This window comes from Oncorhynchus mykiss, chromosome 4, assembly GCF_057628025.1.
Source record: "Oncorhynchus mykiss isolate SJ-2025 chromosome 4, ASM5762802v1, whole genome shotgun sequence".
Taxonomy (NCBI): Eukaryota; Metazoa; Chordata; class Actinopteri; order Salmoniformes; family Salmonidae; genus Oncorhynchus; species Oncorhynchus mykiss.
Window position 1 is genome coordinate 52,626,318 of NC_143025.1, and position 22,233 is coordinate 52,648,550.

Genomic DNA, 22,233 nt, shown 5'->3' on the forward strand with positions numbered 1-22,233 from the left:
TATGCATTGAATCTATTCTACCGCACCCAGAAATCTGCTCCTTTTACTCTCTGTTCCAAATGCACTAGACGACCAGTCCTTATAGCCTTCAGCCGTGCCCTTATCCTACTCCTCCTCTGCTCCTCTGGTGATGAGAGGTTAATCCAGTGCCTATCTCCACTCCCATTCCCCTGGCGATCTCATTTGTTGACTTCTGTAACCGTAAAAAGCCTTGGTTTCATGCATGTTAAGCCTCCACCCTAAGATAGTTTTATTCACTGCTGTAGCACACTCTGCCAACCCGGATGTCCTAGTCGTGTCTGAATCCTGCCTTAGGAAGTTCACCAAAAACCTTGACATTTCCATCCCTAACTATAACATTTTCCGACAAGATAGAACTGCCAAAGGGGGCGGTGTTGCAATCTACTGCAGAGATAGCCTACTATCCAGAAACAAGTCTCTCACCGTTGCCGCTTGCTGTACACCACCTTCTGCCCCGAACTGTGCCCTGGTCACCATACTGTAGCTGCTTACGGGTATTCTTCAACATAAATGCGTAAAAAACTGCGTCACAATGCTGTAGACACCTTGGGGAATACGGAGAAAAAGTAATGTGGTTGATAGCACATTCACTGCTCAATAGGGACGCATTGGAAGGCAGAGCTTTCAAAAGATGAGTCACTTCCGGATTAGATTTTTCTCAGACTTTCGCCTGCAATATCAGTTCTGTATTACTCACAGACAATATTTTTACAGTTTTGGAAACTTTATAGTGTTTTCTATCCTAAGCTGTCACTTATATGCACTTTCTAGCATCTTGTCCTGACAAAATATCCCGTTTACTACGGGAACGTTATTTTTCCAAAAATGAAAATACTGCCCCCTAGTCACAAAAGGTTAATGAGCGAAACCAGTGGATTACGGAGTCAAGCGCGCCAATGGAACATACTTTTTGGGGATATAAAGAAGGAATTTATCGAACAAAATTACCATTTGTTATGCAGCTGGGACCCTTGTGATTGCAACCAGATGAAGATCTTCAAAGGCAAATTATTAATTTTATCCCTATTTCTGACTTTCTTGACTACTCTGCTCGGTTGGAAAATTAATGTAATGCTTTGTGTGCGGAGCGCTGTCCTCAGATAATCGCATGGTGCTGTAAAGCCTTTTTGAAATCTGACAAAGCTGCTGGATTAACAAGAAGTTAAGCTTTTAACTGACACTTGTATTTTCATGAATGTTTAATATTAGAATTTTTGTAATTTGAATTTTGCGCTCTAGAATTTCACAGGATGCTGGCCAGGTGGGACGGTAGCGTCCCAATGATCCACAAGAAGTTTTAACACAGTGTCCAAAGAAGGGCCAGAAGTACACAAAATGGCATCGTCTGTGTAGAGGTGGGATCATAGAATCACCAGCAGCAAGAGAGACATCATTGATGTATACAAAGAAAAGAGTCGGCCCGAGAATGGAACCCTGTGGCACCCCCATAGAGAATGCTAGAGGTCCGACCTCTGAGAAGTAGTTGGTGAACCAGGCGAGGCAGTCATTTGAGAAACCAAGATGCCGATAAGGATGTGGTGATTGGCAGAGTCGAAAGCCTTGGCCAGGTCGATGAAGACAATTGCACAGTACTGTCTTTTATCGATGGTGATTGTGATATAATTTAGGACCTGGAGCGTGGATGAGGTGCACCCATGACCAGCTCGGAAGTCAGATTACATAGCAGAGAATGTATGGTTGGATTCGAAATGGGCGGTGATCTGTTTGTTAACTTGGCTTTCGAAGACCTTAGAAAGGCAGGGTAGGATAGATATAGGTTGGTAGCAGTTTTGGGGTTGTACCTGGTAGGTTCATTGATAATTTGTGTGAGATTGAGAGCATCATGCTTAGATTGTAGGATGGCCGGGGTGTTAAGCATGTCCCAGTTTAGGTCACCTAACAGCACAAGCTCTGAATATAGATGGAGGGCAATCAATTCACATACAGTGCCTTGCGAAAGTATTCGGCCCCCTTGAACTTTGCGACCTTTTGCCACATTTCAGGCTTCAAACAAAGATATAAAACTATATTTTTTTGTGAAGAATCAACAACAAGTGGGACACAATCATGAAGTGGAACGACATTTATTGGATATTTCAAACTTTTTTAACAAATAAAAAACTGAAAAATTGGTCATGCAAAATTATTCAGCCCCTTTACTTTCAGTGCAGCAAACTCTCTCCAGAAGTTCAGTGAGGATCTCTGAATGATCCAATGTTGACCTAAATGACTAATGATGATAAATACAATCCACCTGTGTGTAATCAAGTCTCCGTATAAATGCACCTGCACTGTGATAGTCTCAGAGGTCCGTTAAAAGCGCAGAGAGCATCATGAAGAACAAGGAACACACCAGGCAGGTCCGAGATACTGTTGTGAAGAAGTTTAAAGCCGGATTTGGATACAAAAAATATTTCCCAAGCTTTAAACATCCCAAGGAGCACTGTGCAAGCGATAATATTGAAATGGAAGGAGTATCAGACCACTGCAAATCTACCAAGACCTGGCCGTCCCTCTAAACTTTCAGCTCATACAAGGAGAAGACTGATCAGAGATGCAGCCAAGAGGCCCATGATCACTCTGGATGAACTGCAGAGATCTACAGCTGAGGTGGGAGACTCTGTCCATAGGACAACAATCAGTCGTATATTGCACAAATCTGGCCTTTATGGAAGAGTGGCAAGAAGAAAGCCATTTCTTAAAGATATCCATAAAATGTGTTGTTTAAAGTTTGCCACAAGCCACCTGGGAGACACACCAAACATGTGGAAGAAGGTGCTCTGGTCAGATGAAACCAAAATTGAACTTTTTGGCAACAATGCAAAACGTTATGTTTGGCGTAAAAGCAACACAGCTCATCACCCTGAACACACCATCCCCACTGTCAAACATGGTGGTGGCAGCATCATGGTTTGGGCCTGCTTTTCTTCAGCAGGGACAGGGAAGATGGTTAAAATTGATGGGAAGATAGATGGAGCCAAATACAGGACCCTTCTGGAAGAAAACCTGATGGAGTCTGCAAAAGACCTGAGACTGGGACGGAGATTTGTCTTCCAACAAGACAATGATCCAAAACATAAAGCAAAATCTACAATGGAATGGTTCAAAAATAAACATATCCAGGTGTTAGAATGGCCAAGTCAAAGTCCAGACCTGAATCCAATCGAGAATCTGTGGAAAGAACTGAAAACTGCTGTTCACAAATGCTCTCCATCCAACCTCACTGAGCTCGAGCTGTTTTGCAAGGAGGAAGGGAAAAAATGTCAGTCTCTCGATGTGCAAAACTGATAGAGACATACCCAAGTGACTTACAGCTGTAATCGCAGCAAAAGGTGGCGCTACAAAATATTAACTTAAGGGGGCTGAATAATTTTGCACGCCCAATTTTTCAGTTTTTGATTTGTTAAAGAAGTTTGAAATATCCAATAAATGTCGTTCCACTTCATGATTGTGTCCCACTTTTTGTTGATTCTTCACAAATACAGTTTTATATCTTTATGTTTGATGCCTGAAATGTGGCAAAAGGTCGCAAAGTTCAAGGGGGCCGCATACTTTCGCAAGGCACTGTACATTGTGCAACTGGTCACCTGATTGCTCCCAGGGTGATTCTCGCGTAAAATACAGAGGTAGACATTATTCCAATCGGTCCTACTGAAAAACCAAAAACACCTTGAGGATTGATTATAAACAATGTTTTCCATGTTTCTGTCGATGTTAATTTGGAATATTTTTCGGCGTTTTCGTGACTGCAATTTCCGGGCGATTTCTCAGCCAAACGTGAAGAACAAACGGAGCTATTTCGCCAACAAAAATAATATTCTTGGAAAAAAGGAACATTGGCTGTCTTCACACAATATGTAGCAAATACATATTGCCCCTTTAAGTCTATCAAACGTGTGCGAATTTGAGCATGTGTCCATTAGGCCTATGTATTTTCTTTTCTTATTAGCATGAATTAGATTGAGCAATAAAATGCCCACCTTTATTCTATAGGCTGGGATCCGCACTATGCAGCTGTTGCAAGAGCGCATATTTCACTGGCTGTCCACTGGTTTCAAGAACAGTGATTGTTGTGCAACTTAAATTTCTTGATTTTCTTTGGTTCAAATGTACATTTCAATTTGTGAACAGCCATCCATAACAACCACAATCCATAAGGCGCAAATAACTAAATGAGAGAGCAGCAGTGTGATTCACATCAATGCGCTATGTAGATATTAATAATAATTGATATCCATTTCGCCATAGACTACAAAACGGTTGTTATCCTTACCTCCAAGCGTTTGTTCAAGTTGGATAATCTTTGTATGCCGGCAGTAGTCACACCATTGGAGACATATCTTGGACTGTAGACTATATAAGCCTATTCCTGCTCTTTTCCCGCGATCCATTCCCACATCCAACACATTTGGTGTGTCATCATAGTGGTCTCTGGCTTGTGGTCAGACACCCAGGTGGAACAAACTTACATTTGAGCATTTTTTCAATGCTGATTTGAATGTCATTTCAAAACAGAGAGGTGCCAAATATGTTTTTGCAAACATCCTTTCTGAATTTAAAAGTAATCCTCGAAGTAATCTAGTTTTTCAAAAGTGTCTGTAATCTGATTACAACATTTTTGCTGGTAACGTAACAGATCAGTTACTAATTTTTGTAATCCCTTACATGTTACTGATTACATGTAATCTGTTTACCCTCCCAACCCTGAAGGTAATAGGCAGTACACTAAGAAAATAAGGTACTAACTAGAACCTAAAAAGGTTATTCAGCTGTCCCCACATGAGAACCCTTTGAAGAACAATTGTTTGGTTCCAGGTAGAACTCTTTTGGTTTCCATGTAGAAATATTTCTCCAGAAGGTTCTACATGGAACCCAAAACAGTTCTACCTGGATCCAAAACGTGTTCTCGTATCAGGAGAGGGGCAGAACCCTTTTCAAACCTTTTTTTCTAAATAGTGTAGATACAAGGTGGGAAGAGATATCTCTCAATAGGGATTGGAGAAACATGACATGTTGTTCAATGTGATGGCTTCATAAGTGTTCTCCTTTTCATGTTAGATGCACCTAAGATGGGGAGCTGAGTGTCAGTCATATGAGATGTCAATGAAAACTGCCACTGCACATCTGCCTGGGTCCAGACCCACTCTGAAGGCCAAGATTCACTGGAAGACTGTTCCAGGGTACATGATAGAGGTTGGAAAAAGGTGAGACAAGCACACATTCAGTACACTGAAAATTATATTCAGTTTCCCAATCCTACTGCAATCAGAGTAATGTATTAGCAGGTCGTGTGACTATTCACATTGTATATAAATGCTATTGGTTATTTTATGCTGATGACACTGTGATGTACTGACTCCTCTGTGAACCAGCTATAGCCGATCTACAGACTGCATGTAATGTCATACAAAAAGCACCCGTTGACCTGAAACATGTACTGAATTTGGAAAAAAGTTGTTTTCTAAAGATACTCTACTGATTTAACCCTTTTGACCCCAATAGAATTCTAGAATGCTGCTGTAGATTACTGAGAATTTTCAAGATTAAGCAAATTTTCTCACAAATTTCAAATACACAGACATAGCTCAAGAACAAAAAACAAATGACAATTACAAGTCAACTTAGTTTAAATATGACACCACATTCAGGTCGATAGGAATAACACCAATTTTGTCTCCCATTGTGTAAAGACACTCACTATCAAAAAACAATTAACACTCACAACACAAAACTCTAGAGTATTTAAATTGTACAAAATGTCACCAAATTACTCATTCAAACTGTACCAACTATGATATATTATTTATATGTACAGTAACAGTCAAAGGTTTGGACACACCTACTCATTCAAGGGTTTTTCGTTATTTGTACTATTTTCTATATTGTAGAATAAAAAGTGTTAAACAAATCAAAATACATTTTATATTTGAGATTCTTCAAATAGAAACACTTTGCCTTGATGACAGCTTGCATTTTGGCCTTGGTCTGGAAGGTGACCAAGAACGTGACGGTCACACTGACAAAGCTCTAAAGTTCCTCTGTGGAGATGGGATAACCTTCCAGAAGAACAACCATCTCTGCAGCACTCCGCCAATCAGGCCTTTATGGTAGTGTGGCCAGACAGAAGCCACTCCTCAGAAAAAGTCACGACAGCCCGCTTCGTTTGCCAAAAAGGCACCTAAAGGACTCTCAGACAATGAGAAACAAGATTCTCTGGTCTGATGAAAACAAGATTGAACTCTTTGGCCTGAAAGCCAGGCATCACATCTGGAGGAAACCTGGCACCATCCCTACGGTGAAGCAAGGTGGTGGCAGCATCATGCTGTATGGATGGTTTTCAGCAACAGGGGCTGGGAAACTAGTCAGGATCCAGGCAAAGATGAATGGAGCAAAGTACAGAGTGATCCTTGATGAAAACCTGCTCCAGAGTGCACAGGACCTCAGACTGGACCCTGAAAGGTTCAGAGCAAAGGTTCACCTTCCAACAGGACAACGACCCAAAGCATACAGCCAAGACAACACAGGAGTGGCTTTGGGACAAGTCTCTCAATGTCATTGAGTGGCCCAGCCAGAGCCCGGACTTGAACCCGATCAATCATCTCTGGAGAGACCTTAAAATACCTGTGCAGCAACGCTCCCCATCCAATCTGACAGAACTTAGCCAAGAAGACTCAAAGCTGTAATCGCTGCCAAAGGTGCTTCAACAAAGTACTGAATAAAGGATTGGTCTGAATACTTATGTATGTATGTAGATGTGATATTTCTGTTTTTAATACATTTTCACGAAAATATATTTTTTCCTTTGTCATTATGGGGTATTGTGTGTAGCTAGATGAGGAAAAAAACAATTTAATCAATTTTAGAATTAAGCTGTAATGTAACAAATTGTGGAAAAATTCAAGGTTTATGAATACTTTCAGAATGTGCTGTATATGTAAGGGAACACCCCCCTGAAATGGACAATGGGAAGTCATTGGCACTGGACAAACCATATACACGGTGTCCAATACCACTCAATTCGGCGTCGTTTCGTTCAAAGTTGATTGCAAATGCCAGGTGTAACACTTTAAAAATTCAACAGGTGGCGAGCGCGCTCCATCGTGGTTTTTCATATTGCAAATGCAACACAAGTCAACATCCAAAAGCAACATTTTGAAAAAGTGAGAAAAAAAAAATCAAAAACCTAGCAACCCCTTAAAAAGTGCTTTCTGGACTGTTTTTCGAAATTCTTTCGATTTTTTTTGTCAATTACACATGTGTAAGAACTGTATGAATACACTTTTGTCCAATTTTATTATCATAATTAGTTTTAAAATTTTAACTTGTGCATAAGGCATATGTTTTGTCCATTTGCGATATGATTTCACAGGAAGTCAAAAGTCAAAGTCAAAAGTCACTTTTTCTTTGGCCAAATGCCATAAATGTGACGTGCTCAAAATTGACTGGCCTGATGAACACAGGATGGCCGGGCAGTGATAGTTGTTCCTTTCCATCACTCGTTGTGTTGATTTCATCATGTCGATTTGGTGATGTTTTTTTCACTGTTGAATCATATTGCAAGTGCACGTGCATTTGCAATATGTTTCAATGGGCATGTACCATCACGAATTTGTCATGCTCAAAAATCCTACAGGAATGTGAAATTGACTGGCCCGATGAACTTGGGATGGCTTGGCAGTGATTCTGGTTCCTCTCCATCGCTCGTTGTGTTGATTTCAGAATGTCATTTTGGTGATGTTACCTCACTGTTTAACCATATTGCAAATGGACAATAGTCACCAGCAAGTCACTGTCCATCAGTCAATTAGATATCATTCTGACACCAAACTGATACAAACTGACACCAAACCCACTTTTTCCAACTCGTTTAGTAGCCAACTATCACATACTACAGAGCTGGCCCAAAATTCACAACGCCTTCTGTTCAAACCATAATAAAAATGTAAAACACGTAGTTACGTTCTAGCTGCGAGTCCAGTTCTGATGTTATGTGTAGGCCTAGCTGAGGCGACCCCGAATCCCAAGTTTCGGCTCAATAGGTCATTTGGTGCCCGAGCAAGACCCTAATTGATGCTGAAAATCCACTTTTTTTCCATGCCTTGCTACAGGGTCCTTGAATGAGCAATCGGACAGAAACGTTGGGGTCCATCTATATGGGCCGAGGCGGTTGCAATGCACCTAGTCTTGCGTCTCTGAGACTTTTCTAAATGTCGTCATTTTTGTAATGGTCAAAATGAATTGAAGTCATTGCAAATGTACGAGGCTGTTTCTCGGTCCGAGAACCTTCTAGAGCCAAGTAACTCACCACACACTATCGACCTGAGGTCTAGAACAGGTTTCTAAAGTTTCAGAACTCTAGGTCTGACGGTTCTTTTTTAGCTCGAACAAAGCTAACTTTTGCAGGCACTGTCTGTCTCTACGCACCCCAATACGTCCCCCCTTCCAAGCTGTGTGTGTGTGATTTAGTTTTTCTTTTAAATTTTATGGGAAAAATGACTGATATACAGTTCATGGGGGTTGCCTAATCACACATGAAGTTTTGGAAAGATCTGACTTTTTTAACCCTTCGAAACAGCCCCTGTGACACCAATTATGGCACTTCCGGTTGGCACAGGAAGCTATAAGTAAACACATATCCTCATTGGGGTATGCCTTTACAGAATCCTGAGTTTTAAGTGTTTACGTTAAGAACTGACTGATTTACACAGGGTTGAATTCACTATTTATTACAAACTGCTGGTAGGGTATGGAAAAACACGTTTAGGGTGATTTTAACCACTTCCGGTTGCTTCAGGAAGCTTAGAATCGACACAGGCAGACCTCATAGTGTCCTGATGGACTGTCATCGAAGGCAGGTTCATAAGGCATTCATAACCCGCATAGGCTTCAGGTTGACTTTAGAGGAGCAGGCAATGTATTCCTATGGGGAGAGATGTCAATGTAATCGGTGAGATCAAAATACCCTGTTTTACTGTTAAGGGTTAATGCCACATGGTCAAGGTTAGGCTTGCACAGATCGGGAGGACCTCAGGATCGTACCTGAGGTCGAATTGTGCTTCTCACTGTCACCCAAAAGCAAATTACATTTAGGGCCAGGCTTAATTTTGGGCCTACTTTTTTTCACGGTCGCTGCACTCAGAGCGAGCTACGGTCAAGCGGGGCATCTCGTTGAACTCGGCACGGCCTAGAGAATATAGAAATGCCATTGCAGGCTCTGTGTGTCTTTAAGCACCACACTTTGTCACTCCATCCTTGCTGTGTGTGTGTGTGTGAGAACTTTTCTTTGACATCTGTTGGGAGAAATTACTGACTTCATGGGGGTTGCCCCCGGACAGGGCCAACAGGGCCAAACAAGACACCCCCGGACAGGGCCAAACAGGAAGGATATAACCCCACCCACTTTTCCAAAGCACAGCCCCCACACCACTAGAACGATATCTTCAACCACCAACTTACCATCCTGAGACAAGGCTGAGTATAGCCCACAAAGATCTCCGCCATGGCACAACCCAAAGGGGGGGCGCCAACCCAGACAGAATGACCACATCAGTGAATCAACCCCCTCAGGTGACGCAGGCTCCATGCAAGATCTCACCCCGTGGGGTCAAAATGATCACAAGAACGGTAAGCAAAAATACCAGAACCACACGGGGGGACCTAGTGAATGACCTGCAGAGAGCTGGGACCAAAGTAACAAAGCCTACCATCAGTAAACCACTACGCCGTCAGGGACTCAAATCCTGCAGTGCCAGACGTGTCCCCCTGCTTAAGCCAGGACATGTCCAGGCCAGTCTGAAGTTTGCTAGAGAGCATTTGGATGATCCAGAAGAAAATTGGGAGAATGTCATATGGTCAGATGAAACCAAAATAGACCTTTTTGGTAAAAACTCAACTCGTCGTGTTTGGAGGACAAAGAATGCTGAGTTGCATCCAAAGAACACCATACCTACTGTGAAGCATGGGGGTGGAAACATCATGCTTTGGGGCTGTTGTTCTGCAAAGGGACCAGGACGACTGATCCGTGTAAAGGAAAGAATGAATTGGGCCATGTATCGTGAGATTGAGTGAAAACTTCCTTCCATCAGCAAGGGCATTGAAGATGAAACGTGGCTGGGTCTTTCAGCATGACAATGATCCCAAACACACCGTCCGGGCAACGAAGGAGTGGCTTTGTAAGAAACATTTCAAGGTCCTGGAGTGGCCTAGCCAGTCTCCAGATCTCAACCCCATAGAAAATCTTTGGAGGGAGTTGAAAGTCCTTGTTGCCCAGCAACAGCCCCCAAACATCAATGCTCTAGAGGAGATCTGCATGGAGGAATGGGCCAAAATACCAGCAACAGTGTGTGAAAACCTTGTGAAGACTTACATAAAACGTTTGACCTGTCATTGCCAACAAAGGGTACAGTGCCTTGCGAAAGTATTCGGCCCCCTTGAACTTTGCGAACTTTTGCCACATTTCAGGCTTCAAACATAAAGATGTAAAACTGTATTTTTTTGTGAAGAATCAACAACAAGTGGGACACAATCATGAAGTGGAACGACATTTATTGGATATTTCAAACTTTTTTAACAAATCAAAAACTGAAAAATTGGGCGTGCAAAATTATTCAGCCCCCTTAAGTTAATACTTTGTAGCGCCACCTTTTGCTGCGATTACAGCTGTAAGTCGCTTGGGGTATGTCTCTATCAGTTTTGCACATCGAGAGACTGACATTTTTTCCCATTCCTCCTTGCAAAACAGCTCGAGCTCAGTGAGGTTGGATGGAGAGCATTTGTGAACAGCAGTTTTCAGTTCTTTCCACAGATTCTCGATTGGATTCAGGTCTGGACTTTGACTTGGCCGTTCTAACACCTGGATATGTTTATTTTTGAACCATTCCATTGTAGATTTTGCTTTATGTTTTGGATCATTGTCTTGTTGGAAGACAAATCTCCATCCCAGTCTCAGGTCTTTTGCAGACTCCATCAGGTTTTCTTCCAGAATGGTCCTGTATTTGGCTCCATCCATCTTCCCATCAATTTTAACCATCTTCCCTGTCCCTGCTGAAGAAAAGCAGGCCCAAACCATGATGCTGCCACCACCATGTTTGACAGTGTGTTCAGGGTGATCAGCTGTTGCTTTTACGCCAAACATAACGTTTTGCATTGTTGCCAAAAGTTCAATTTTGGTTTCATCTGACCAGAGCACCTTCTTCCACATGTTTGTTGTGTCTCCCAGGTGGCTTGTGGCAAACTTTAAACAACACATTTTATGGATATCTTTAAGAAATGGCTTTCTTCTTGCCACTCTTCCATAAAGGCCAGATGTGTGCAATATACGACTGATTGTTGTCCTATGGACAGAGTCTCCCACCTCAGCTGTAGATCTCTGCAGTTCATCCAGAGTGATCATTGGCCTCTTGGCTGCATCTCTGATCAGTCTTCTCCTTGTATGAGCTGAAAGTTTAGAGGGACGGCCAGGTCTTGGTAGATTTGCAGTGGTCTGATACTCCTTCCATTTCAATATTATCGCTTGCACAGTGCTCCTTGGGATGTTTAAAGCTTGGGAAATCTTTTTTGTATCCAAATCCGGCTTTAAACTTCTTCACAACAGTATCTCGGACCTGCCTGGTGTGTTCCTTGTTCTTCATGATGCTCTCTGCGCTTTTAACGGACCTCTGAGACTATCACAGTGCAGGTGCATTTATACGGAGACTTGATTACACACAGGTGGATTGTATTTATCATCATTAGTCATTTAGGTCAACATTGGATCATTCAGAGATCCTCACTGAACTTCTGGAGAGAGTTTGCTGCACTGAAAGAAAAGGGGCAGAATCATTTTGCAGTATTTGATTTGTTAAAGAAGTTTGAAATATCCAATAAATGTCGTTCCACTTCATGATTGTGTCCCACTTGTTGTTGATTATTCACAAATACAGTTTTATATCTTTATGTTTGAACCCTGAAATGTGGCAAAAGGTCGCAAAGTTCAAGGGGGCCGAATACTTTCGCAAGGCACTGTATATAACAAAATATTGAGATAAACTTTTGTTTTTGACCAAATAATTATTTCCCATCATAATTTGCAAATAAATTCATTAAAAATCCTACAATGTGATTTTCCTGATTTTTTTTTCTCATTTTGTCTGTAATAGTTGAAGTGTACCTACGGTGATTCTACTTAGTGGTGTTTTTCTTACGGCGCTATCCTAAGTTGATAACTACATGATAAGGTTTTACCAGCATGTGTGTTAACCATCAGAAGAGTGTTTTGGAGATTCCCTTCCACTGAGTGACTACTAACTGCTCTGTTGCTGTTATCAAGGGCAATTCGAATTGTTAGGTCTCCTAACCTTCTTACTGACTGTGGCTGGACTGGCCTTTGCTGGCATTGATACTAGTATCCAAGGGGACCAGCTAAGCTACCAATTTATTCCATAATGTTATCCTTCACATGATTAGAGCATTTAAATAGTTGCAATGTAGTTGAGACTATTCATGGCAAGGAAGTTATTGTTATTTTGGGGGGAGGCGCAAAGTCCACTGGACTTCTTTTATGACCTGTGTGGGACACCTCAGTGATATGTCAGATGTATCCTAAGGTTATCCCCGTTGAGGGGCTTGTCCACTCCTCTCTGTTCTCTTGGGGAAGTTTACAACTTGATTTGTTTCCTGATCAGGCAGCCTCGTACAGCGCTGCACGTAGCCTCGATCCACCCCCCACTGGCCTTGACGAGGCATATCATGAGTCTGGACTAGTATTCCCGCCCTTTGTGTCTCAGGACTCCCCACCCGCAGTTGGTGTTGGTGTCCGTGGCACAAACAAAAAGATTGTGCCCTTTGTACGAGTTGTCAGCAGCTGCATTTATAGTAGATTGGCTATAATGTTTCAACCAAATCTCCTAGTGTTTGTGCTTCAAAACACCCAGTGGCTGTCGTGGCCTGCCATTCACCACAACATCTGCATGTGGCAACCGTTCCAGTACCTGCGAACTGAGACAAGGATATCTTTCGGCAATATTGCAGTGTTTCACCAGCTGGAGTCACCAGGTCAGTGGTGGGACTGACACTGTTAGTTTTATTGTAAGGGGTTTCAGTCCCCCTCCTAGCAGAAAGCGTATCATCAGAAGCAGAGTCCACTCTGAAAGTTGATGCTTTGTTTCCTGATACGCTTGTGGAAGTGTCTGAAGGACAAGATAAGTTAATCTTAGCTATGGTATCGCATGACTCCAAGGAGGAGCGAAGTTGCTCACTCACATAGAATGTTGGCTCACAATCTTGAAAACAATAGTCTATCTGGTTTGCTGATTTAATGTGACGAGACATCGTCATATCTGCTTGAGTCAGATTCTGCACCAAGCGGTTGCGAAATGTCTTTTTCCCAAAGGGTCCTGTCAACAGATGCTCCCTGTGGATGACTGTGTTGCAGCCAGCGTTAGGAGAAGACAGTGTGGTCAGTGGAGACAGCACGGTTACCTGTGACCACAATTGGTTGTTTTTCCAATCCATCAGAGAAACCAAACGATCCATCAAGTCTGCTCCGAGTAGCATGTGTTCAGTGTTGAGGCTGGTAACATACACAGGGTGAATAAGCGAAACATCTTGGAAGTATAGTTTTAGCGTTAGTCGGATTGTGAGAGGCGAGGTAGTCTGAGTTAACCCTCAAAGTTTGTCTTATCGTTCTGTCCTTAACCAACGTTTAGCTGGGTTCACAGCACTTTTGAGATCATTGTCAAGCCTGAATCAATTAGCGCATCATGGGTTAAGCAGTCTTTGAGTTGCGTTTTGTGGTCATATTCTCCACAAAGTGGAGTGATTGTTTGCAATGGCGTAATGTATAATTTTTCTTCATGGTGAAAACAGATTGACTTATCAGAGTTTGAGTGGAGTTGGCTATTGCGATGTTGTTTACATTGTGCGTAGCAACATTTGTATCTAAGTCTATAGTCAAAGCCTGTGGGCTTGTTTCTTGATCGAGCGGGCCCTGGATAGAGTGTTGAGTGAGAGCGGGGGTAATTTAATAGTTTTTGTCCTCGCTAGTCATGGTGACTTATGTTTTTCGTCTTTCTCAAATGTTGCTGCTCTGTATTTCTCTTAGCAGAACGTCTTGAGAGCATCGGTCTACAATTTGATCGTCATTGAAGCCTTTTGAGCCTTGTGCCCTGACACCTTGTGTGGGTTGGGTGCAGGAAAGTAGCTGTTTTGTCATCTGACTTGGTCATTGTGTTCATTAACTGATCGTCTTTGGTCTGCAGCATTTGGACTGGAACATTATTGCTTTGAGTGTTGTTCATCAAAACAGCATACATGTTATCAATTTGCCCGCCCCTGTTTGTAGCAAACTCGCACAATTTATATAGATTTGCTTGTCATATTTATTTTTGGCTAAATCGAGTTGTTCCTGTAAAATACAATTTTGTTCCTGTAGAAGATGATTTTGTTCAAGAGTTTGTGCTTGTTCGTCATCATAAGTTTTTGCCATTTCTTTTAATTTTTCAGTTCCCAAATGCAGTTCCTCGTCAAGCAGTATCTTTTCCTTTTCTGCTTTTGGCATTAGTTTCCTGGTTCTCTCCACCTGTCCTTTCATCTCAACCGTTTCCTGCTCGTGCTTCTGCTGTGCACTGCGAAACTTGACCGATGTCAGTCTCTGTTGGTGGCCATACCTCAGGGCTAAATTCGAGAGAACCTTACAAGGCCTGCGCCTGTTGGTTTATTTTGGCGTCTGTTTTTGGCATTTCTGCAGTTTTTTTCACTTATTGCATTGTGATCTAACATTCTCAGCTCTTTGGCAAAATTTGGGATAATATCGCTGCTGATTTCAGCAATCATCCTTTCCATGGGTGAGGGTTCACCAATTAGCAGGGGAATGGGGGCCAACGCCTCTGATAGCTTGGTCATCATTATTATTATTCTTAGCAATTTGATTAGCTGTTCAGGATTCTTATGGCTTGGGGACATTTTGGTCCTAGACTTGGCGCTCTGGTACCGCTTGCCATCTATTGTTTTTATTTTTGTTGTTGTTGTGTGATTTGGATTCATCCCCTCTACCACACGGAAACCCACTAATCTACTGACGGAACGCAAGAGTTGGCTAATAACAGACCTCCATCTTATGCTAGCTTGCTCCTATGCTAGCTTGCTACCGATTTAGCTGTCTAAATCGCCGTGACCCCCAACCAACCTCTCCACTCACTGGACCCTTTTGATCACTCGACTGAGCATGCCTCTCCTTCATGTCAATATGCCTTGTCCATTGCTGTTCTGGTTAGTGTTTATTGGCTTATTTCACTGTAGAGCCTCTAGTCCTGCTCATTATACCTTATCCAACCTATTAGTTCCACCTTCCACACATGCAATGACATCTCCTGGTTTCAATGATGTTTCTAGAGACAATATCTCTCTCTTCATCACTCAATACCTAGGTTTACCTCCACTGTATTCACATCCTACCTTACCTTTGTCTGTACATTATACCTTGATGCTATTTTATCGCCCCCAGAAACCTCCTTTTACTCTCTGTTCCAGACGTTCTAAACGACCAATTCTTATTGCTTTTAGCCGCACCCTTATTCTACTACTACTCTGTTCATCTGGCGATGTAGAGGTGAATCCAGGCCCTGCAGTGCCTAGCTCCACTCCTATTCCCCAGGCGCTCTCTTTTGACGACTTCTGTAACCGTAATAGCCTTGGTTTCATGCATGTTAACATTAGAAGCCTCCTCCCTAAGTTTGTTCTATTCACTGCTTTAGCACACTCTGCCAACCCGGATGTTCTAGCTGTGTCTGAATCCTGGCTTAGGAAGACCACCAAAAATTCAGACATTTTAATTCCAAACTACAACATTTTCAGACAAGATAGAACTGCCAAAGGGGGCGGTGTTGCAATCTACTGCAAAGATAGCCTGCAGAGTTCTGTCCTACTATCCAGGTCTGTACCCAAACAATTTGAACTTCTACTTTTAAAAATCCACCTCTCTAAAAACAAGTCTCTCACCGTTGCCGCCTGCTATAGACCACCCTCTGCCCCCAGCTGTGCTCTGGAAACCATATGTGAACTGATTGCCCCCCATCTATCTTCAGAGCTTGTGCTGCTAGGCGACCTAAATTGGAACATGCTTAACACCCCAGCCATCCTACAATCTAAACTTGATGCCCTCAACCTCACACAAATTATCAATGAACCTACCAGGTACCTCCCCAAAGCCTTAAACACGGGCACCCTCATAGATATCATCCTAACCAACTTGCCCTCTAAATACACCTCTGCTGTTTTCAACCAAGATCTCAGCGATCACTGCCTCAGTGCCTGCATCCGTAATGGGTTAGCGGTCAAACGACCTCCACTCATCACTGTAAAACGCTCCCTGAAACACTTCAGCGAGCAGGCCTTTCTAATCTACCTGGCCGGGGTATCCTGGAAGGATATTGATCTCATCCTGTCAGTAGAGGATGCCTGGATATTTTTTTTAAATGCCTTTCTAACCATCTTAAATAAACATGCCCCATTCAAGAAATTTAGAACCAGGAATAGATATAGCCCTTGGTTCTCCCCAGACCTGACTGCCCTTAACCAACAAAAAAACATCCTATGGCGTTCTGCATTAGCATCGAACAGCCCCCGTGATATGCAGCTGTTCAGGAAAGCTAGAAACCATTATACACAGGCAGTTAGAAAAGCCAAGGCTAGCTTTTTCAAGCAGAAATTTGCTTCCTGCAACACTAACTCAAAAAAGTTCTGGGACACTGTAAAGTCCATGTAGAATAAGAACCCCTCCTCCCAGCTGCCCACTGCACTGAAGATAGGAAACACTGTCACCATTGATAAATCCACCATAATTGAGAATTTCAATAAGCATTTTTCTACGGCTAGCCATGCTTTCCACCTGGCTACTCCTACCCCGGTCAACAGCACTACAAACAGATTACCGAGAATTTTCGAATCCCACTCTACCTTCTCCGCTATGCAGTCTGGTTTCAGAGCTGGTCATGGGTGCACCTCAGTCACGCTCAAGGTCCTAAACAACATCATAACCACCATCGATAAGAGACATTACTATGCAGCCGTATGCAGCTGGCAATCACCACATTCTTATCGGCAGAATCACCAGCCTTGGTTTCTCAAATGATTGCCTCGCCTGGTTTACCAACTACTTCTCTGATAGAGTCCAGCGTGTCAAATCGGAGGGCTTGTTGTCCGGACCTCTGGCTGTCTCTATGGGGGTGCCACAGATTTCAATCCTCGGGCCGACTCTCTGTATACATCAATGATGTTGCTCTTGCTGCTGGTGGTTCTGTGGTACACCTCTACGCAGACAACACCATTCTGTACACTTCTGGCCCCTCTTTGGACACAAACCTCCAGACGAGCTTCAATGCCATACAACTCTCCTTCCGTGGCCTCCAGCTGCTCTTAAACGCAGGGAAAACTAAATGCGTGCCGATCACTGCCCGCACCTGCTCGCCTGTCCAGCATCACTACTCTGGACGGCTCTGACTTAGAATAAGTGGACAACTACAAATACCTTGGTGTCTGGTTAGACTGTAAACTCTCCTTCAAGACTCACATTAAGCATCTCCAATCCAAAATTCAATCTAGAATTGGCTTCCTATATCGCAACAAAGCATCCTTCACTCATGCTGCCAAACATACCCTTGTAAAACTGACTTTGGTGATGTCATCTATAAAATAGCCTCCAACACTCTACTCAACAAACTGGATGCAGTCTATCACAGTGCCATCCGTTTTGTCACCAAAGCCCCATACACTACCCACCATTACGACCTGTGCGTTCTCATTGGTTGGCCCTCACTTCATACGCATCGCCAAACTCACTGGCTACAGGTTATCTACAAGTCTCTGCTAGGTAAAGCCCCGTCTTATCTCAGCTCACTGGTCACCATAGCAGCACACACTCGTAGCACGCGCTCCAGCAGGTATACATCACTGGTCACCCCCAAAGCCAATTTGGGGGCTTTCCTTCCAGTTCTCTGCTGCCAATGACTGGAATGAACTTCAAAAATCACTAAAGCTGGAGACTCATATCTCCCTCACTAGCTTTAAGCACCAGCTGTCAGAGCAGCTCACAGATCACTGAACCTGTATATAGCCCATCTATCTACCTACCTCATCCCCATACATTATTTATTTATTTATCTTGCTCCTTTGCACCCCAGTATCTCTACTTGCACATTCATATTCTGCACATCTACCATTCCAGTGTTTAATTGCTATATTGTAATTACTTCGCCACCATGGCCTATTTATTGCCTTAACTCCCTTATCTTACCTTATTTGCGCTCACTGTATATATACTTTTTGTTTTATTTTGTTCTTCTGTATTATTGACTATGTTTTGTTCATTCCATGTGTAACTCTGTGTTGTTGTATGTGTCGATTTGCTATGCTTTATCTTGGCCAGGTCGCAGTTGCAAATGAGAACTTGTTCTCAACTAGCCTACCTGGTTAAATAAAGGTGAAATAAAAAAATAAAACCGGCTGGTACAGAGGTTGTGGATGGCAGGGCCTCAATGATGTACTGGCTATACGCACTTCCCTCTGTAGTGTCTTGCGGTCAGATGCCGAACAGTTGCCATTCCAAGCAGTGATTCAGCCAGTCAATATGCTCCTAATGGAGCAGCTGTAGAACCTTTTAAGGATCTAAGGGCCCGTGTCAAATCTTTTCGGAATCCTGAGGGGGAGGAGAGGTTCTTGTACCCTCTTCATGGCTGTTTTGGTGTGTGTTGACCATGAAATATCTTTAGTGATTTGGACACAGAGGGACTTGAACCTCTCAACCTGCTTCACTACAGCCCCGTCAATGTGAATTGGAGCATGCTTGGCCCTCCGTTTACTGTAGTCCACGATCAGCTTCTTTGTCTTGCTGAAGTTGAGGGAGAGGTTGTTGTTCTGGCACCACACTGCCAAGTCTCTGACCTCCTCCCTAGAGGCTGTCTTATCGTTGCTAATGATTAGGCCTACCACTGTTGCGTTATCATCAAACTTAATGATGGTGTTGGAGTCTAAATGGTGCTGGCCGTTTTATGGGCTCCGTTCTGCGATGATCTTAAAAACATTTTTTAATAATGTTTCCCCCATCCTTCTCTATGACCAAAAATGTATTCTGGACATCAGAACAGCGATCACTAACCTCAATTTGGATGAAGAATTCTACTTCAATGACAGGACATACTGCTCACCTGGGACCAGGCCGTTATCCCCGACACTCGGAAGCGGAAAATATGGTAATGTAAGGCCGACGTGGGGGCAGCCTGATAAAACTATGGAGGTGTTCTATTGGCAAATGTACACTTACTGGAGAACGAACTAGACAAGCCCCTTTCCAGACTATCCTATCAACGGGACCCGAAGAACTGTAATATCCTATGCGTCAAGGACAACAGTTGCGCAATCTCTAATTTTAAGTAAGTATCGAGATTCTGCTTGCCTGAGTTAGAATACCTCCTGATAAGCTGTAGAACATACTATTTACCAATACAGTTTATATCTATATTTTTCGTAGCTGTATACTGACCACCACAAACCGATGCTGGCAGTAAGACCAGACTCCTAGTGGCTGGTGATTTTAATACAGGAAAACTGAAATTTCAATTCCATTTATCATAATATATGTATTGTGCATGTCTTCTTGTTTTTGTATTTTCGTGTTTGCTGTGTTCCCGCCTTGATTGATGTATCGTGTCACTAACGCCTTGCTGCTTTTGTAATGCAGGGCTCCCTTGTATAAGAGACATTTCCCCCTGCTTAAATAACAGTTAAATATCTAAAATAACTACATTATCTCTTTCTCCTTTAGTATTGAGAAGTACATTCCAGGCATGGCATTCCTTTTGGGGTTTTACCAGAAACATGCCACAAATGCCAAACATGAAGTTTCTGCATCAGTTGTTGCAGCAACAGCAGGCAGCATTGCTACGACGATCAAGCTCCCTGATGTGGGTAATACACTAACATTGGTTATAAATCTGTTTTTTATCCATAGTAATCTTTTCTAAGACTCACTTTATAAAACGTTATAATGGCTTATAGAAAAAGATAAGTTTATAAATGCTTTATGAATTGTTATAAATGTTAACCATTTAAATGTAATTGTAATTGTTATCCATTGTAATAAGGTTTGCACGATTAATACAATTGTTTCATGCTCAATATCCATATAGTAAGAGGCTGCGATATTTTGAAACACCCCTTCTGTAACAAAAACATAATATTTTGATTTATTGTTCGTCTTTTGGCCGCTTCCCAGTCCCAATCCCACACACACCAAACCCCACTCGAGCAGGTAGTTCCTCGTGCTCGAGATTCACTCTGCATTTATGGACTAAAAAACAGCACACACTCAACACATTTTTCCAAACAAGTTTACCACGTTGCTTCTTATAACCTCTTAGGGATAGTGAGACGCTAGCGTCTCAAGTGGCCAATAGCCTCGGGAAATGCATAGCGCCAAATTCAAATAAAAAGAGATAAAACTCAAACTTTCATTAAATCACACATGCCGGGTACTCAATTAAAGCTACACTCGTTGTGAATCCAGCCAACATGTCAGATTTAAAAAATGCTTTTCGGCGAAAGCATGAGAAGCTATTATCTGATAGCATGCACCCCCCCCCCCCCCTGAACCACCTGAACAAGTTGTAAACAAAATAATTAGCGTAGCCGGCGCTACACAAAACGCTGGAATAAAATATAAAACATGCATTACCTTTGACGAGCTTCTTTGTTGGCACTCCAATATGTCCCATAAACATCACAATTGGTCCTTTTTTTAAATTAATTCCATCCATGTATACCCAAAATGTCCATTTATAAAGCAGGTTTGATCCAGAAAAAAACAGCTTTCCAAAACACAACGTCAATCCAAAAGTTGCCTATAAACTTTGCCAAAATATTTCAAACTACTTTTGTAATCCAACTTTAGGTATTTTTAAACGTTAATAATCGATCAAATTGTAGACGGGGCATACCGTATTCGATAGAGAAAGTAAACAAAACATGCTCCTTTTTCCCTCAAGCGTAACAATCAAAAGTGTAATGTGTACCAGGATGTGCCTCTTCTTCGTTTCACCAATGATTAACTTCAACCCAATTCCAAAGACTGGTGCCATCCTGTGGAAGTCGTAGGAACTGTAAAATGGGCGCTATCTAATTTCCCTTGACAAAGACAATTGAGGGAACTGTCAGAGGGAAAAAAATGTTTTATTCTGAACAGTTTTTCCTTGGGGTTTTGCCTGCTACATAAGTTATGTTATAGTCACAGACATGATTGAACCAGTTTTAGAAACTTCAGAGTGTTTTCTATCCACACCTACTAATCATATGCATATAATATATTCCTGGCATGAGTAGTAGGAAGTTGAATTTGTGCACGCTAACAGAAAACTTGAGCATTCATAACTATTAACCCCCCCCCCCCCCCCCCCCCCCCCCCAAAGTCAATACTTTGTAGAGCCACCTTTTGCAGCAATTACAGCTGCAAGTCTCTTGGGGTATGTCTATAAGCTTGGCACATCTAGCCACTGGGATTTTTGCCCATTCTTCTAGGCAAAACTGCTCCAGCTCCTTCAAGTTGGATGGGTTGCACTGGTGTACAGCAGTCATAAAGTCATACCACAGATTCTCAATTGGATTGAAGTCGGGGCTTTGACATGGCCATTCCAAGACATTTAATTTTTATGGCTTGGGGGCAGTATTTTGACGTCTGGATGAGAAGCATGCCCAAAGTAAACTGCCTGTAACTCAGGCCCAGAAGCTATGACATGCATATAATTGGAATATTTGGATAGAAAACAGTCTAAGGTTTCCAAAACTGTTAAAAGTAATGTCTGTGAGTATAAAATAACTGATATGGCAGGCGAAAACCTGAGGTAAATCCATCCAGGAAGTGGGATTTTTTATCTAATGGGATAGGACCCAGATTGCAGTTTCTATGGCTTCCACTAATGTCTTTAGACATTGTTTCAGGCTTGCTTTTTTTAAATGAAGAAGAATGAGAGCTGGTTAGTGAACTGAGTCAGTGGACTGAGGAAGAATGCAGAGTTGGTTTGTGCCGGTGACTGAGTAAGCACCCTTCGTTGTTTTTCCTTTCTATTGAATACACTATTGTCCGGTTGAAATATTATCGATTATTTAGACAATTGACAACCTGAGGATTAATTATAAACATCGTTTGACATGTGTCGACGAACTTTACCGGTACTATTAGGATGTATT

At 42.4% G+C, this 22,233-nt stretch overlaps 1 protein-coding gene across 3 annotated transcripts in view; it reads left to right on the forward strand.

The window, feature by feature from the left end:
- The window catches only part of vtg3 (vitellogenin 3, phosvitinless), a 41,079-nt gene that overhangs the window by 13,160 nt on the left and 5,686 nt on the right, over positions 1-22,233 (forward strand). The window contains exons 25-26 of one of the 3 annotated variants that reach the window (XR_016495324.1): positions 5,080-5,225; positions 19,817-19,959. Coding sequence is in view for 2 of the 3 variants with exons in the window: in XM_021599921.3 (XP_021455596.2) it covers positions 5,080-5,225; positions 19,817-19,955 (285 nt within the window). In the remaining variant the exon portion in view is untranslated. The remainder of the gene's footprint in view (positions 1-5,079; positions 5,226-19,816; positions 19,960-22,233) is intronic. The other 2 variants (XM_021599921.3, XM_090232275.1) reach the window with 2 other exon arrangements.